General features: G+C 47.6%; 1 protein-coding gene and 1 long non-coding RNA gene across 5 annotated transcripts in view; one reads left to right on the top strand and one right to left on the bottom strand.

Moving 5' to 3' along the window:
• Positions 1-11,265, bottom strand: part of CDK20 (cyclin dependent kinase 20) — an 84,518-nt gene extending 73,253 nt beyond the window's left edge. The window contains exons 1-4 of one of the 4 annotated variants that reach the window (XM_029611340.1): positions 11,180-11,265; positions 9,771-9,868; positions 7,162-7,275; positions 6,867-7,055 (exon numbers count right to left, since the gene is read on the bottom strand). In XM_029611340.1, the coding sequence (XP_029467200.1) occupies positions 6,867-7,055; positions 7,162-7,275; positions 9,771-9,845 (378 nt within the window). In that variant the 5' untranslated portion in view covers positions 9,846-9,868; positions 11,180-11,265. Of the gene's footprint in view, positions 1-6,866; positions 7,056-7,161; positions 7,276-9,770; positions 9,869-10,675; positions 10,726-10,864; positions 10,884-10,924 lie in introns of those variants that run through there. The other 3 variants (XM_029611320.1, XM_029611330.1, XM_029611348.1) reach the window with 3 other exon arrangements.
• The window catches only part of LOC115096566, a 41,637-nt gene continuing 33,503 nt past the window's right edge, over positions 11,238-19,371 (top strand). Inside the window, exon 1 of the long non-coding RNA XR_003858106.1 lies at positions 11,238-11,413. This is a non-coding gene — a long non-coding RNA (uncharacterized LOC115096566). The remainder of the gene's footprint in view (positions 11,414-19,371) is intronic.

The raw sequence follows: 19,371 nt of genomic DNA, 5'->3' as shown, positions 1-19,371 counted from the left end.
AACGGGAGGGGACCAGATGGCTCTTCTGCACATTGATAACTCAGCCTAGAGATTCCAGGAGCGATCGAACTCGGTCCACAGACCACACACATTCCTCTAGTGACTTCGTCCATATCAGCCAATTGTCCATGTACAGGTGCACCAGCAATCCCTCCTGTCACAGCGCCGCCGCCACTACCACCATCACCTTTGTAAAGGTCTGCGGGACGGTGGCCAGCCCGAAAGGCAGCGCTTGAAACTGATAGTGCTATCCCAGAACCATGAATCTGAGAAACTTCTGGTGCTCATGATGGATGGGGATATGCAGATAAGCCTCAGTGAGATCCAGAGACGCCAAAAACTCTCCTTCCCGTACCGTTGCAATTATGGTGCACGTCTCCATCCGAAAACATGGTACCTTCAAACTCTGATTTACTTTCTTCAGGTCTAGGATAGGTCGGAATGTGCCTTCCTTCATGGGCACCACGAAATAGATGTAACATCTGCCTTGACTCTGTTTGGCCACTGGCACTGGTACAACCACCTCCAGACTTAACAACCACTGAAGCGTTTCCTAGACCACTGCCCGCTTGCTTCGGGAAAGACAACGCGCCTCCAGAAAGACCAACTGCAGTGGGTGAGAATATTCTAAGGCGTAGCCATTTCTCACCAAGCTCAACACAGACCGGTTGGAAGTGATCTTGGTCCAATCCCCTTAGAACCGGGCCAGCCTGCCCCCGATTACCAGAGACGAGGAGTGGACCTGCTGAATCTCATTGTGAGAACTTATTGCCACTCGCACCCTGGGTAGATCCGCCTATAGATGACCTTCCAGCCCCTCGAAAGGACTGTTCCCTATGCGAGGACTGTCTTGGGGCTGAGGCCCCCAAGGGCCTCGTCTGACAAAAACGTCTGGACTCCTGAAAGCAAGGCCGAGAAGAAAAAGGTTTCTGGCCAGACTTTCGATCCTCTGGCAGCCTATTGCCCTTTGACTCTCCCAGCGACTTCATCAGACGATCGAGGTCCTCACCCAACAGCAGTTTCCCCCGAAAAGGCAGATTACGGATCTGCGATTTTGATGACAGATCCGCTGACCAGTTGCATAGCCACAAGTGTCGTCTGGTTGCCAGCACAGACATCATAGCGCGGGCTGTGGTTCTCACCAGGTCATACAAGGTACCCGCGCCATAGGCAACCCCTGCCTCCAGGCGGACCGCCTGGACTAGTGAAAGAGTCCCGGAGGCCGACTGCTCCTGAGGCTTCTGGATCCAACACAAACAGGCCCGCTGCATCAGGCTTGCACAGACCACAGACTGCAGGCCAAGCCCCAGGACCTCAAAAGCTTGTTTGAGATGCACTTCCAATGTCCGATACTGAACATCCTTCAGAGCAGAAGCTCCAGCCACCGGGATAGTGCTCTTCTTAGTGACTGCCGAATTGCCGCATCCACTTTCGGGACCTTGAGAATGTCCAGATGGTCCTGCAGAAGCAGATAAAGCTTGGACATCTCTCTGCCAACTCGCGAGTCAGGGGACTCCCACTCTCGGTTGTTCAATTTCTGGATTTTCTTCAGAATTGGGAAAGCACTGGGGGGTCTCCGTAGGCCATCCAGGACCGGATTAACCCCTTCAGCCTCTGAATCCTCCAGGGAGAGCTTAATCCCCAGCTCCTCCAACACCTGAGGTATAAGCGGGCGAAGCTCCTCTCTCCTGAATAGCCGGATCACCCGTGGATCATTGCCTTCAGCCTCTGGACCCTCCAAGGTTCCCTGTTCAGTTTTAGAGTTCCCTGTGTCCAGAGGGGGACCCCCCAATTGGGTTCCCATCCTGATCGGCCTCCGAGGAGAGCTCATCCTCCTGCTTAGACTCGTCCGAATCTTCTGAGTCCGATTCCAATCGCACTAGCCGTCCCTCGGGAGGCAGAGTTTGCGGGCCTGTGGAACCTTTAGGGGGGACCTTCCCCTGCTTTGCCGAACCCGTCAGGCCTTCTGTGACACCGCACTTACCTGCCTGCCTAGCCAGGAAGGCCTCATGCAGTAAAAGTACGAATTCGGGCGAAAACACCCCCCCCCCTGAAACCCCCCCCCCCCCCTAGCAGCCCCAAGCCCCCGAAGGGCGCTTGGGGCTGCTAGGGCCCGAGACATCCGGACCTTTTTCCCTAGGTCGAACCATGGGAGACAGGAGCCGCGGGGACCCCCGGGCCCCTGGGGAGAAGTCCCCTATCCGGCTCTGCTTCTGTGGCCATAGCCACTCCCTCCTGTGATCCCAGCACCACCGCCACAGTCCACGAATGCCTCTGCGACTTTGCTTGCCTTTCAGACCCTCCTCCCCCCCGCCTCCAGCACACTCCGTGCAGAGAAGGAGGTCATTCAGGCCGACTGACAAGCTACCACAGGTCTCTCTGAGCTGCTTTTCTGTCATAACAAGAACCAAGAAATAAAGCAAATCAAAATCAAAACAGGCAATCTTGTGCTTGCGCGCTTTCCCGTGGCCCGGATCGCGAGAGGGAGGGGCGCACCACACGGCAGCTGTCAAACCCTGAAGAGGGCGCACTGCCCGAAGAATTTCCCACCGGCGCGGTGAACAGGCCGCTGCAGCGACTGAAAACCACACGGCTCGTTCAGGAGGACAGCCAGCCCCCACCGGAGTGAATCTGCCCCGACCGAGACCACCCTCCTCCGAATGATCCCCCGATCCACCCCCTTACTGCCCGGCCTGCACCCAACAATATTGCCAAGGTTGCAGCCTGCTAGGCCGCACAGCCTGCACATATGCATCTGCTGTTGGCAAAAGCAGACAGCTGCAGGTGACTTTTTTTTTTTACAACAAAGATTTAAAGGCCCAGACACACAGGAAAGCACAAAAATAAAAGTAAGGGTACTATCCTGTCCTGGGCAGGCGGAGGGGCTTCGGGCCCACCGAGGGAACCAGACCACTGGCTGTCAGTGGCTGAAGCTGGCCAGGGGCATCCAACCCCCAGTTCGCCCGGCTCAACCCAAGGGACGACCCTTCTGCAGGAGCCTGTCACCTCGCGGAGAAATCTTCCTTAAAATATCTAGTCAGGACTGCAGGGTTAGCACCTCTACCATCTGCTGGAGGTAGAGAAATACTGAGGGACTGCAGGTGGCACGCTCGTATAGATGGCAGTGCCCAAAGTTTTGTTCTCTACCTCCATCTGCTGGTAGGGATGAATAAGACCCGCATGTCTGGACTGATCTGGGTATGTTCAGAAACATGCTGTTTGAAACTGCAACAAGCCAGACTATGTATATAGTGCAAGAATAGAAAAACAAAAATATCACCATTCCTCACAGAACAAACAATAAACCCAAGAAATATAAAACATCTTAATAGCAAAACCATATTTCAATATGGTTCATAAATATTTTTTTAAAAAGCTGATGAAAAGAATAATATCCAATAATTAATAACTCATTTTAAACATTTAAAAAATTTACCAAACACCAATAAAATATTTTAAAACCGCAGACATATCAAATAAAATCCAATAATTCAAACAAATGGGTAAAAGAATATCCCTGCACTCCATATCTAGGAACTATTGATTTCCAGTCACCCTTAGATTGTCACAGATTAGTGGGGGAGAGGGAGGGTGTACACTTGATCATCTCTCTCTTTCACACACATACATTCTCTAACATACACGTTCGTTCTCTCTCACACAAACACACTTTCACACGTTCACGCTCATGAGCACTCCCTCACACTCATACAATCATATAGGCACTCACAAGCCTTCTCTTACATGCTCACTTTCTCTCACATTCATACAGTCTCTCTCTCACTCACCCACTCAAACAAACGTCTGGCCCTAACACACACACACACAGGTTCTCCCACACCCTCACACACACGTTACATAAGAACATGCCATACTGGGTCAGACCAAGGGTCCATCAAGCCCAGCATCCTGTTTCCAACAGTGGCCAATCCAGGCCATAAGAACCTGGCAAGTACCCAAAAACTAAGTATATTCCATGCTACTGTTGCTAGTAATAGCAGTGGCTATTCCCTAAGTCAACTTAATTAATATCAGGTAATGGACTTCTCCACCAAGAACTTATCCAATCCTTTTTTAAACACAGCTACACTAACTGCACTAACCACATCCTCTGGCAACAAATTCCAGAGTTAATTGTGCGTTGAGTGAAAAAGAACTTTCTCCGATTAGTTTTAAATGTGCCACTTGCTAACTTCAAGGAGTGCCCCCTAGTCTTTCTATTATCCGAAAGAGTAAATAACTGATTCACATTAACCCATTCTAGATCTCTCGTGATTTTAAATACCTCTATCATATCCCCCCTCAGTCGTCTCTTCTCCAAAACTGAAAAGTCCTAACCTCTTTAGTCTTTCCTCATAAGGGAGCTGTTCCATTCCCTTTATCATTTTGGTCGCCCTTCTCTGTACCTTCTCCATCACAACTATATCTTTTTTGAGATGCGGTGACCCGAACTGTACACAGTATTCAAGGTGCGGTCTCACCATGGAGTCATACAGAGGCTTTATGACATTTTCCATTTTATTCACCATTCCCTTTCTAATAATTCACAACATTCTTTTTGCTTTTTTGACGGCTGCAGCACACTGCACCGACGATTTCAATGTGTTATCCACTATGACGCCTAGATCTCTTTCTTGGGTGGTAGCTCCAAATATGGAACCTAACATTGTGTAACTATAGCATGGGTTATTTTTCCCTATATGCATCACCTTGCACTTATCCACATTAAATTTCATCTGCCATTTTGATGCCTGATTTTCCAGTCTCACAAGGTCTTCCTGCAATTTATCACAATCTGCTTGTGATTTAACTACTCTGAACAATTTTGTATCATCTGCAAATTTGATTACCTCACTTGTCGTATTTCTTTCCAGATCATTTATAAATATATTGAAAAGTACAGGTCCCAATACAGATCCCTGAGGCACTCCACTGCCCACTCCCTTCCACTGAGAAAATTGTCCATTTAATCCTACTCTCTGTTTCCTGTCTTTTAGCCAGTTTGCAATCCATGAAAGGACATCGCCACCTATCCCATGACTTTTTACTTTTCCTAGAAGCCTCTCATGAGGAACTTTGTCAAATGCCTTCTGAAAATCCAAATAAACTACATCTACCGATTCACCTTTATCTACATGTTTATTAACTCCTTCAAAAAAGTGAAGCAGATTTGTGAGGCAAGACCTGCCTTGGTTAAAGCTATGCTGACTTTGTTCCATTAAACCATGTCTTTCTATATGTTCTGTGATTTTGATATTTGGACACTTTCCACTATTTTTCCTGGCACTGAAGTCAGGCTAACCGGTCTGTAGTTTCCCGGATCACCCCTGGAGCCATTTTTAAATATTGGGGTTACATTAGCCACCCTCCAGTCTTCAGGTACAATGGATGATTTTAATGATAGGTTACAAATTTTTACTAATAGGTCTGAAATTTCATTTTTGAGTTCCTTCAGAACCCTGGGGTGTATACCATCCGGTCCAGGGGATTTACTAGTCTTCAGTCTGTCAATCAGGCCTACCACATCTTCTAGGTTCACCGTGATTTGGTTCAGTCCATCTGAATCATCACCCATGAAAACAGGCTCTCACACATTGACTCTCCTTCCCTCACACTTACACACACACAAACACACACACAGGCTTTCTCTCCCTCACACACACACACACACACACACACACATACAGGCTCTCTCACCGTCATTGACTCTCTCTCTCTCTCCTTCCCTCATACACACATAGACTCTCAAACACTCACTGGCTCTCTCCTTCACACACACCCACACACACATACAGGCTCTCTCACAATGACTCTCTCTCCCTCCCACACATACATACAGGCTCTCTCACACTCACTGACTCTCTCTCCCTCACACACACACACACACACACACATGTAGACAGGATGTCACTCTCTCACATACATACAGATACAGGCTCTCACACACTCTCCTGGCCTCTGCTTCAGTACACCTATGCCCCCCTGGACCTCTTGTTGTGGTGCGAGTGGGAGGGGAGGTACTGTGGCCTTTAATTATTGCATTGTGGAAAGGAAGATAGGTGCTGGCGGCCCCACTTCCTATTCTGCTGCAGCCGGGAAGAGAAGTGCTGGCGGGCATCCTTCTTTGTTGTGCTGTGGGCAGGAGGTGAGGCATCGGTGGTCCCTTTTGTTTTGCTGCCACCATTGGCTGTGGAGTTAAATCACAGCTTCCTCAGACTAGGTGAGAAGACGCAGATGCCAAAAGATGCTGCACTCGACTGGAGGGTTAAAATTCATACAGTTTCTGGATATTTTAGCCCTTCGTCTGGCTTCCGGACACTACTTTAAAATTCTTTACTGTCCGGAGAAAATCTGGATAGTTGGCAACCTTACCTGTAAGCCAGCCTGCACTCAGAAGCTCTGCAGCGCCCTGCCCTCTCCTACCGCATGGGCTTCCTGTTACTAAGGAAACCCATGGGGGTGGATAAGAGGACACTGCAGGACCTCTTGAGTGTGCGTCAGCTTACAGACCCTGCTGCTGGATTCTGTCTCCTGTAGTTAAGGCTTTGACAACACCCGAAGCATGTGTCCTGGCTGGCTGTCCCCAATCTTGGCAATGGACACGCCTTCTGAACCCCAGACTCCTTTTTTTATGCAGCTGTGCAGTTTGATGATCTGTTTGAATGGTTCCAGTGCAGAAGAAAATGAGTCAGCAGTTAGGAAAAGATGTGATGATAGAGAAAGACTCTACTAGAATGAGAACAGACAAGATAATACTATGTAGACTTGAACTAGTACTGGAGCTTTAAAAGAAATGGTATTCTCAACACCAATGAAAGCCGGATCTTCATTTTTTTTTCTGTTGCATACTCTCCCTGCAGACTTACCCGGTGCATGATGGAGTTCTCATGGCAGAATGCCACACCCTTCAGCAACATCTGCATGTAACCTTTCACCTGACACTCTGTCAGAGGCTGCTCTGAGTTGCGCAAGACCTCAGAAAGGTCAGACAGCATATATTCAAAGACTAGCACAAAGCCTGTGCCATGGGGGAACACCTCCTTCAGCTTTACCACCTACAGGTAACACAGAGACAGGGGTATCAGTCTATAAAATCACATTAATCTGAGTGCAGGGACATCAGGTGTGAGAGAGGTGATAAAGGGATAAGAGATGACTCACATACTGACTGTCTTCAATTTCTTGAAGTGCTTTGATTTCTCGCAGGGCCTGGTTGGGGATTCCATCTTCCAGTCTTCTCAGGGCCACTTTCTTGAGGGCCACAGTCTCCCCTGTCTACAGAAAGATTGCAAAGACCATGCTGTGATTTTTGGACTAAAGAGAGATGATCCACCATAATCACCCATCCCAGCAAGATCTGTTTCTATTGCCCATCTCTCTTCCAGTTCTTGTGACAAAATGGACAGATTTTGTCTGTCGCCACCATTAGGTGCTGATTCAGTGCTGGTTCCATACTGCCCCTCGCCTTTCCCCTTCCCACCTCACCTCAGCAAACCTGAGCGCTGAGTGACAGGGACTAGGTGTGTCCTCACAGGTTCCAGCCCCCACAGAAAATCCATTCCTAAGCGGGAGGCTTAATCCCCCCAGTTATTGTACTATGAGAACTGCCACTGGAGCCGAGGTCAGAGGCAGAGGGCAGTGTCATCAGCAGTGGCAGCGGCAACAGAGGGAGGTGCTTTTAGAGATCTGGGGTGGGATTACAGGATAGTGAGAGACAAAAAATTTGCAAACACCCCCTGCCCCCAAATTCTGCTGGCCTGTGCACAGACCTAGGCCTGAAAAGTGGTATCTGAAAAGAACCACAAAAAAAAAAAAAAAAAGTTGCCACAGTCAGGTGGGGATTAAGAAACCAGAAAGAGTTAAATGCCATTCTGAAAATGGTGATATGTGGTGTGTGTGGAGGGGGTGCTTTAAGCACCATTGTAGGGATTGTCCTGTGAGCTGTTCATGCAAAAACTATCCTGGGGATGGGTTAAGCAACACACAGTGAATAGCTGCAGAGGGAGGGAAGGAGTTAAGTACCATCTTGTGGATTTTCAGGAGTTAAGTGCCAGCTTGGAGATGGCTGCAGGAGGGAGAGTGCTTAAGCATCTATGAAACTATTGTGATAGAGTTAAGCATTCTAAGCACACTATCACAGGAGACTGGGGAGGGACAGTTTAAGTACTGCTCTGGAGATGACAGACATGCGTTTAAGCACCATGCTAGGGTGTCCAAAGATAAGACAGCATGAGCAGAGGCTTGTGGTAGACATCATAAAAATTGAGATGACACCACTTTAAGAAGTCACATAAAGTGTTCAATGACCATAGTTCACAGCAGACAGGATGGACAACTTCCTGACCAGATGCAAATAGGAAGACATGAGACAGAGGCCACACATGATGGCTCTTTGATGAAAGCTGGATAAAGAGAGGGTGGAGAAGGTTGAGAATGAGAGCTCTTTGATTAGAGCTGGATGGGGAAGAGAAATTTAAAAGATTTTGTGATTTTTCTTTATTTTTGACGCAAAGGAAACTAAATGGAAAAAAAATATATATATATAATCACACTTCTGCCTTAACAAGCTCTCTAGCCTTAGCACATCTTACTGATGAACTAAAGCACATTGCATCAGAAACAGCCACACCACCTCTAATCACACCATATGTGGGGATGCCAGATCCCAGGGCTGTCAGCTGCTCCTTCCAAGGCCGGAGGAGGGTTGATTAGCAGGGGGGGGGGGGGTTATTCTATGTTATTGTTAGATCAAGCACTGCTAGGCTGTCCCTGTGGCTCAGGTGGCACCACAATGCAAAACTTCCACAGTTCTATTTCTGGGTTGGCTGGGGCTGGGGATGCTATGGAGGCAGTATTCATAGCCCCAGAAGAATGGTGGGGGGAGAAGTCATGGTCATTGCTTGAGGGTGCCATCTGATGGCTACATTCAGGTCCATGATTGCACGATTCTGGAAGAAGCCCTGGTGTATGGCCCCTGGCCCAGGACTGTCATAGCAATGATCACTATATATGTTGGGGCAGGAGGTTATAAAACAGGGGGAAACAATCCCAGGTAGCTATGAATGAAGGCTCATGGTGCCAGATCCCAAACCTTGGTGCCGACTGAACTGAAAGTACAAAACAGCAGGAGAAAACTGCCTGGTCAAAAAAAAACCAAAAAACCCAAGCCCTGCTTTTACGCAAGGTGCCAATTTCTGAAGATTACGGTATAAAACTTCAGGGGAGAGACTCAGGAGCAACATCTGAAAATGCTATTTCAAGGGAAGGGTGATGGATGCATGAAATCGCCTCCTAGTGGAAATAGTGGAGACAAAAATGGTAACAGGTTTCAGGAAAGCCTAGAAGAAGAAACGAAGGAAACCCAGACATCAATTGCACTGCAGCACGAATAAAACTGGACAGAGACCAGATGAGTCTTATGGTCCTTATCTGCTGTCATATTCCAGGTTTCTATGAAAGAGACTAGATATATCTGCAGAAGATAGGTTAGTCGCAGGCAGTTTAACACAAAAATCGAAGATGTTGCCCCAGGTTTGGTGCACCTCTAATCTATAACTGCTGGAAACTGAAAGGGTGTGACAGGGGATGGACTAGTCTACCTACACTTGTTTCTTATATATTTTTTCAAGCACATGCTGTTTGCTGCTGTTAGAGTCAGGACAGTGGATTAAATATTCCTTTGGTATGATCCCTGGAACAGTCATCCAGCAGGTGGTATTGCCAAATAAAAGCCACCACCCCCCAGATACAGACAGACAGGCCATGGTCACCTCAATATGCTTCGCCTTGAAGACAATTCCATGTGCTCCTTCACCGATCCGGCCCAGGATACTGTACTGGTCCATGAAGAGCCATCAAACAGATTCCACTAAAAGCATGAGAAAAAGAACCAGATATTATTAAATACCCCATAGAAGGGAGAAGGGAAGGAGTTCATTGTGACAACCCCCTGAGCCATCCAGTCCCTTGAAGCTAGATAAAAAGGTTACCCTGCCTCAATCCTAGCTCCCATGGGCACAGCATCAATCTTAATTCCAGCTACTCTGGAAGCCTGAGCTCCCTCCCTCCTGCTAATCAGCTAACTGTTGAGAGCTTTAGTTTAAGTGCTAAAGAGACAGTAAACAGAAAAAGAAAAAATGGTTAGTCAGCGAAACAGAATTAGAAGGGGAAGAAGTAGAACTCTAGGGAGAAAACTGGTTAACTGGCTAGCTGCTGGAGAAAACCTCTCATATCCCCATGCCTCTAATATGCAAATGATTTCATCAGATCTTAGTCTAAGACCACTGTGACATCTTCTTTTGATGAAAGAACTCCAAACTCCCTTTTATTTGATATCGTACATCTGGCATTAGTTTTTGCCCTGGGAGCAAGCCCCTGCGTAGCAATGACCCCCTTCGCATGCTGTCTGTCTGTGCCTCTGCTCGGCTCCGTTACAGGTCACTTTGTCATTCAGTCACTGCAGAGTGGCAGTGGATGGGGAAGCTCAGACAGTGTTCTGTGCCACTGTCCGTCTCCCGCCGGTGCGTGAGTCTCTGTGACCCCGAGCAGAGGAACCTGGCTGCAGGCCTGTGCTCTGGTGAGAGGCTCTTCCTCGGCGTACTCCACTGCCGTGGCCCTGGGAGACACAGAAGGTTCCGAAGGGCCTGGTGTTATTTCCCCTGGCTCAGTTCTTTACCTCACGCCGCACCTTCTGCTGCTTAGCAACCCGCCGCCGCCGCAACACTGCCCCGCCCACCTGACGCAGCCCGTGTAAAGCACGTGACATCAGAGCCCACCCCCGCTCTTTATAGAAGGGCTGCCCGCCTGAGAGAGTTCCCTCTGAGCCATCCAGTCCCTTGCATCTATGAAAAAAAAAAAAAGTTACCCTGCTCCCGTGGGCACAGCATTAAGAGATGCAAGCTTCCGTCCCCCGACAGCTTCATACCTGGTCACATGGAAAGGACGTCTAGGATGCACGTGTACATTTTCTGTAGAATCTGCGCCCTGTCGTGACGGTGGGCCCTGAGGTTACCACCTTGCGTTCTCTAAGGCAAGGGTGCGCAAATGGGGGTGGGGGTTGTGAATGCGCTTCCAGGGGGGGGCCGCCAGCAGCAGTGAGACAAAATTGCAGCGCTGAGCCGGGAGGATCTGTGAAGCAGAGAGACGTATTTAAGGAGGAATTGCTAGAGTGTGAAAGTACCTCCCATCGTGAAAGCTTGCCTTCTGGCTTCCTCTTTGGTGGGAGGGGGAGCCGGAAATGACGCAAACCTTGCTCCCACGTGCTTTCCAGCCTGTTGGAGAAAGTCTTGTGTCTTGTGTCCTGTGAAGTGTGTTGACTCGGAGTCTCAGGACAGCAGCAACCGTAAAGAGAAGGCTTAATCTTCACAGTCCACGGTTTGAGAGTCTCATTGAAGACTCTGCTTAGCCAGGCAAGGTAATTGGGCAGGATCAGTGTGATTAGAGGTGGAGAAAGGGCCAGTTATTTGATTTAATTTGTTTTTATTCTTTTAGTGCTCTTGTATTGTATGTAAGTTCTCCAGAGCCTAACTGCTGCTTTGAATGTGCAGCAGTAAAATGTTCTGTGTGGTTCAAAGCAGCAAGCAGGCCCCGGGTGGCAGAGGAGGAGGCGTCAGAGGGCGTTCTGCTCTCCTCCTGCACTCGCATTCGGGCCGATACAGTAAACTGCGCGGGAGAGCCGGCGAGCGCCCAGGCCACTCTCCTGGGCGCGCTCATGGCTTTCAGCAGTTTCTCATTTTCTCTGTAATTAATTGAGCGTTATTAATTTTTTGTAACACATGTTTCCTTGTATCCCTCCCAGGCGACCATTCAGGTGTATGTAAACCGGTGTGATGTGTATTCTATACAGGAACGTCGGTATATAAAAAAAGTTAAATAAATAAATAAGCAAAGGTATGCAAATTAGGGCCCGTGGTAATAAGGAGGCGCTAGGACACTAGCGTGTCCCTAGTGCCTCCTTATTGACAGAGACGGCGGCTGTCAGCAGGTTTGACAGCCGACGCTTAATTTTATTGGCATCGGTTGTCGAACCTGCTGACAGCCAAGGGTTCGGAAAATGGATGCTGGCAAAACTGAGCGTCTGTTTTCCGGGCCGGGTTTTTTTTTTTTAGATTTTTTTTTTTATTTTTGGGGCCTCTGACTAAATATCACTATGATATTAAATCGGAGGGTGTACAGAAAAGCAGTTTTTTCTGCTTTTCTGTACACTTTCCTGGTGCCGGCTGAAATTAACTCCTGCCTTTGGGAGAAGTTAATTTCTGAGAGTAAAATGTGCGGCTTGGCTGCACATTTTACTTTCTGGATCGCACAGGACTAACTAATAGGCTCATCAACATGCATTTGCATGTTGCGGGTGCTATTAGTTTCGGGGGGGGGGGGGGGGGTTGGCTGTGCATTTTCCACTCGCTATTACCCCTTACTATATAAGGGGTAAAAATAGCGCGTCAAAAACGTGCGGTCAAACAGGGCTAACGGTGCTCTCGGTCGAGCGCACCATACTGCATCAGCCCAATTGTAGGGAGAATGGGAGAGGGCCAGTGCTAGCTTTTTTGCTGCCCTGTGCGAACAATTATTGTGCTCCCCCCCCCCCCCCCCCCCCCCACACACACACACACACACACACACACACTTCATTCGTTCTCTGACTCAGGCCTGCCAAAAAAAGCCCAGCTCCTTTCAGCAACCTAAACTTTAAAATCTGTCATCCTCTGGGTCTTCACCCTAAGCAAATCTTATCCCCTTGCACCCCCACCTCCTGCTCTCTCTACGTACATAGTTAAAAATTATGCATTTATAATATATTTTGCATTTATTTTATTTATTTATTTAGAAACTTTTATATACCGGTATTTGTGGGGACATCATACCGGTTCACATAATAACTGCAAGGTTGGAAAGTACATTTCAACAGGGATAGTAACTGGGCGCGGGGATAACCAATAGGCAGAATGAAAGGAAAGAAAACAAGAAGGTCATAACGAGAGAATAACAATTAACAATTTACAATTTACATTGAATATCTCCTTAATATAAGGAGAGGGCGGTCACCTAGAGGGGGGGGGGGGCTGCGGAGGGGGAGGGGAAGCTATTCTGCGGAGGGGGAGGGGGAGGGAAAGTGCATGAAAAAGAATATTCAAAGGACAGTCTTTAGAGGTAAAAAAGAAATCAAATATTTGCATGCACTTTGGTGCCATCCAGAAAATCCTACAAAAAACCCACTTGGAACCATATGGCATTAGGGCTACTGTAATTCATGTTAGCTGTGGGTTTGACCCTCAGAAAGCCATGAGTAAATTAGTTACAATATAATAAACCTCCCACACAAAAACTGCAGTAACTGCCTGCACTTAAAAAAGTAACCCGGGGCAAGATGGCCACTTGGTGAGAAGCTGGGCAGGATCGCTTTGACTCAGTGCTTGTTTGGAAAACATTTCTGTTTCTATAATGCCTCATACAAAACGTAAAGCTCGGGTAAGGGAATCAATATCTTCATCTCTCTTACCCGAACTGTTGCAGCCACGAATCGAGACGTTCTTTTCCCAGCCTGTGGACCCTAAGCCAGTGGAGGGACCTGCTGCGGAGAATGGCGTGGAGCGGGCGCCAGACCTGCTGGCTGATGACATCACATTGAGTCCCGGCGCACCAATCACCCCACCCCTGCTCTCAACCGTAGAGTAAGGAGAACGAGGAGGGAACGAGAACAGCCAAGGGAAGCAGTCGTGTTCGGTAGAACACGGCGGCGCAAGAAGGAAAATATGAACAACTGCTGAGAGAGGCATCAGGCTCGCTGACGAAGGCTCTTCCTAGGGAGACTCCGAGGGAGCTATGGAAAAGGTTGGAGACCTGCAGGTGAAAATTGGGGACCTTTCAGATATACCGGGTGACCAGGCCAAACAACTAATGGAATCTTACTCACAAATGGAAAAACCCAAAGTAATAACATTAGATTCATTGTGAGGAGGTCTAAAGGACTTGGAAGCTATAATTCTCAATTTAACTAAAATAACTTCGGAAATAAATTAGCAATTTCACAAGATGGATGCCTCAATTAAAGATCAAAAAATTAAAACAAACCAACTAACTACAAGAGTGGAGAAGTTAGAGGTGAATCAAAATGAGATTTTTAGAGTAGAGGATATAAATATAAAGAGGATTGAAAATTTGGAAAATTCAGGAAAATATTCAAACGTACGTATTTTAAATTTTCCTTATTCAGAGTGGATTCCTCCTATTGAAATGTTTAAAAAGTATTTTACCCAAATTTTCGGTCTACCAAAAGAATTGTTTCCTGTATTTACTCGAATATACAATTTGCCAGAAAGAGAGGAAAAAATACAGCAAGACCAACAGTTGCTTCAGACACAAGATAATTTGAATCTGACTCAATTATTAAAATTACCTTCAGAGACTGATATTAAACAGACAAGAACATTATTTGTCTCATTTACCTTGATAACGGATAGAGAGTAGGTGTTTAAACACTTCATGCGCAATAGATTAAAATTGTTTCATGGTGCCAAGGTATGGGTCTATCCTGACTTATCGAGAACCATGCAAGAGAGGAGGAAGTAGAAAGACGAGGCTTTAAATTTGTTGGTAAATATCCCTGCAAATGTATTTTAACATATAAAGAAAATAGATGTTTTCTTTGAACCTGCAGACTGCATAAGTTTTTGGAAGGCCACCTGTAAGAAATAACTGATAGATTTGATGCATTGTAGAAAGAGTCCACTGTATTGCCAGCGAGCTAAGTTGCTAGGATAGCAAACGTAATTTCCTTTACCGCTTTTTACAAGCCAATTTGCTTTATTTTGCCTAAAATATTATATATTCATTTAAGTGAAAATATGAGGAATAATTCATATGTTAAAATTTGATGCTTTGTAAATTTATTTTTGATTATTTATGGATTGTACTTGAAGTAATGGTTGAAAATGATTAACAAAAAAAAAAAAAAAAAAGTAACCCTACACCAGGCCCTAAAACACCAATTCCCCTCCTATTAGGAAAATAGAATAAACCAAGCTGCTATAGATTCCTACACGCTAGCAGAATACTCCTCCACATCACACAGGCAGACCCTCACCAAATAAAGGAAAAAGAAACCTGTAGCAAGCGCAGCCTTTGGGAGCCGATGGCATGGGGTCAGCGCTCGTCACTTTACTCATAGGAGGACGGAGCCCTATGGGCCACGGAGCCGCTCAGGTCAGGACACGAGTCGCACCTGTGGTGAAGCGTGTGTGCAGGAATGGGCGGCACAGGAGCAGAGCTGAACAGAGCATGGAAGACTGGGTGTAGACATATAGGCGTAGACTTGGGCGACGAAGGGATGAAGACTTTGAACTGAAGAGACGAGGAGATGAAGACTTGGAACTGAAGAGACGAGATGACGAGACGAGGGATGAACAAGACCCTCAGGCGCCCTACATAGCACAAAGGGCTGGAACAAGGACACAGGCAGGAATGAGCAAGACCCTCAGGCACCCTACACAGCACATGGGGCTGGTCGCGGACCACACTGTCCCCTACACAGCCGGGAGGCTGGTCGCGGACCACGAGGGGAGTGGGTTGAGCTCAGGAAGTCTCATAGCACAGGAGCAAAGCAACCCCTCGGGGCCTCCAGAGTCGGGACAGGATACAAGGAGATAAGGCTTGGCCCTTAGCACTTGAGGACCAACCTCAGACTTAAAAACAGGGAATCTCCAGAGGAATGGGCTCTTCAGGACCTGGAACATCAGGACCGGGACAACATCAGGAAGGGAACAAGGAACATCACTGGACTTGGACTTAAAGACATCTACTAGGAACATCTTAGAACTATGCACATCTTAGAAAACTTGGGACATCAAGGAAGCTTGGACAAAACCGGATTGGAGTCACGGACGTCCCTCTGGGGTAGAGTCACGGACATCTCGGCATGGACTCACAGACTTCTCGGAATGGAACCTCTTGGAACAGCATCAGGACTGATGAGACATCTTCAGCAGCATCTGGTAGATGCGCAGACAAAGGTGAAGTGACGGACAAGCCCTTAAGTAGGGCTGAGAGGCAACTCCCTGGGAGGAGCTACCGGGTGGACCACGCCTGGCTGGCCCCATAAGAATGGGGGAGAGCCGCGGGCCTTCCCCTTAGGAGGAGCAGTCAGCGAAGTCTGCAGGACCCTGGACAGCAGTCCTGCAGACGCTGAAGCAGGGATGAGCTGGGCCGTGCAGGCCCCAACATGGGAGGTGAAGCAATGCGGCGTCCTACCACTGACGGAGGACCTCATGGGTGGCTTTGGCGGCGGCCCGTGCCGCGAAGAACAGAGGTGTCAGCGGCAGCCTCCAGGCTGTGAAGAGGAGCGGCGACCGGCAGAGGCTCCAAGCCGTGGGGAGTGGCAGCTTCGGGAGCAGGGTCCTGCAATGTCAGCGGCGGCACAAGGCCGTGGAGGTAAGGCCCTGTCCATGGAACCGCAGGCAGGGGCGCAACAAAACCATAAAATGGAAATGGAAACATGCAGGCAAAATCTGAATTGGAAAATTACGAGTCAGACTCTATGCAATGTAAAAGTGGAAAAACAGAAACCACCAATCCTCAGCCATTAAACAATAAAATCAAGAAATATAATAAATACATTAATCATAATAGTATAAACATACTAATAAAAATAATATTTCAAAACAGCTGGTGAATGGAAGATCCAAAAATTTAAAACTGAAACAATTTGTTTTCAGTTTCTCAAACACCAATAAAATATTTCAAAACAGACATATCAAACAGCATTCAAAAATTAAAACTAATAAGGATAAAATAATTCACACTCTCCATACCTGGAAAATTTTGATTTCTAGTCACACAGATTGTCGGGGTTTAGTGAGGGAGAGATGCATAAACTTTCTTCTCTCTCTCTCATAGATTTATATCTATACATACATATGCTCTCCCTCATACATGCTCAGGTTCCCTCTTCCATATACATACAAACATGCTTCCTCTCTCACGCACATGCTCACAGATGCTCGCTCCTACATATACATGTTCACACACACACGTTCCCTCTTACACACACACAAGATCCCTCTCTCTCACATGTACATGAATGAGGGCTACTGCCTGGAGTCAATACCCTTATTAAATAAACATACACATGCTTACTGTGACTCCAACATCGCTCTAAGCTTCAACAGCAAGAGGAAATGTGGAAAAAAGGATTCACACTCACAAAGAGGGGAGTAGCTGGCTTGTTACGGCGGTTACTACCCCAAATCAAATAAGTCTGATACTTCACTTTCAATGCATATACAGCATAGTTCTCTGATTCAACGGCAGGGGAGAAGAAAAACCGATACTTCACACATCCAGCAGAGCTCTCTGCTTCAACGGCAGGGGAGAAAATGAGGGTTCGCACTCACAAAACGGGGAGTAGCTGGCTTGTTACAGCGGTTACTACCCCAAACCAAATGTGCCTGATACTTCACTTTCGATGCACATCCAGCATGGCTCTCTGCTTCAACAGCATGGGAGAAGACTGATACTTCACGTGTATCCAGCATAGCTCCCTGCTTCAACGGCAGGGGAGAAGAAAAACAACCAATAAGGGCTGTATAACATAGGCTGGGTAAAACAAATAAGCATGAGTGTAGCTTGCTTATTGCGGCGGCTACTACCCCGAACTAATCAAGCTAGATATTTCACTTGGATGCAGCTCCATCACTGCTCTCTACATTAAAACTGGGGGTGGAAGGGAAATAGAACCAAGAGCTAAGAGAAACAGATAAGTATGAGAGAAAAAATGTGTGAAGCTTGCTGGGCAGACTGGATGGGCCATTTGGTCTTCTTCTGCCGTCATTTCTATGTTTCTATGTTTCTATACATGCTCAGACGCACACATGCTTAGATACGCAAGGAGAACACCCTGTGCTTCAATACCTCAGCCTTTCCTGATACAAACTGAAGAATTTGCTGCTCAAAAAGAACTTACTACTATTTAGACCTCTTATTCCATCATCCCTAGAGCTTGCATCTGTCTCACTGCTCTCACACATACACACTTTCTTCCTCTTTTACATACATGCCTCCTCTCACATGCACATGCTCAGACACCCACACACACTCCACTTATGCTCAGACACCCACACCCACACATACATGCTCAAACACGCACAGGTTTCCTGCTGCTCATACATACACTGTAGAACCAAGGCCTCTCCCAGCAGCCCTGGCCCTCCATTTATTTAGCAGGGCAGGTTGGGAGCTGTCTGGTGGCTTGTTTTGCTCTTCTGGCTGCCTAGCACATGGTCCTGCAGCTCATCCTGACCTTGCAGCTCTGCAACTCTTCGCTGCATGGCAGGTTAGGAACTGCCGCACGGCCCTATTGCTCCTCTTCTTCACTGTGCCAGGTTGGGAGCTGGGAGCTGTTCATATCTCTCAATATTACAAGATTATTAGAGGCTCCGGGCGATCATCGCAGCACATGTGCGCATGTGTGTACACAGCGATATTTGCCTAGAGCAGCTGGGAGTGGGGCCGCTATGCACTGGGAGAGAGGTAGGAGCTACAGAGTCGCACAATGGGTTTAGAGGGAAGAAGAAACCCCAAAAGGTGCAGCAGTGGCAGGGCTGCTGGAGTTCCCCATGCCCCACCTGAGGAAGAACAGGGGGGTTGCTGAGCTCCACCAGCAGAAGGAAAGAATAAGAGCGGCTGCAGCATTGGTGGGGGGGAAGACAGGAATGCTGAGGGAGAAGGGAAGAGAGGTCAGGTACCCTCACCCACATCCCCCACAATAATCCCTGTACCCCCACACACACCACCACCTAGCCTCCCATACATCTCACACACACACCACCACACACTATCACCCCCCACAAAACATACACATACAACCGTAACACACACACCCACCCACTCAGCACTCCTCACAAATACTACCAATAGCCCTAAACACACACCCTCAAATACACCCATCCAACACACATCATCACTGCCCCCACACAGGAACCCATTCAATACACACACCATTCCCCACACATACAACCAACCTCTTACACACACACACATCATCACTCCTCACAAACAGGAACCCATCCAACAGACACCATCACCACCCCCACACACCTCCCGCACTCGCCAGCCATGCCCCCACAAACTCGAATCCAACACATACCACGGTTCCCTTATACACATCATCCACACACCACCACCCTATACACGCAGCACAGCTCCACCAGCTTTGCTTGCCAACTCCATAGGTAGGGAAATGTGTGCAGAAGGGATGTGGGGATGATGTGTATGTGATATGAAAGGGGGTGAGTGGGCGATGTGTGAATATATGGCTGAGGGCATACCTCCTTCACATACACACTCATCCACCACACCACCTACACACACACAAGTACC

The sequence above is a fragment of the Rhinatrema bivittatum genome, chromosome 1 (assembly GCF_901001135.1).
Source record: "Rhinatrema bivittatum chromosome 1, aRhiBiv1.1, whole genome shotgun sequence".
Taxonomy (NCBI): domain Eukaryota; kingdom Metazoa; phylum Chordata; class Amphibia; order Gymnophiona; family Rhinatrematidae; genus Rhinatrema; species Rhinatrema bivittatum.
Note: the sequence above shows the minus strand (reverse complement) of the source record. Positions and strands in the feature narration are given on the sequence as shown.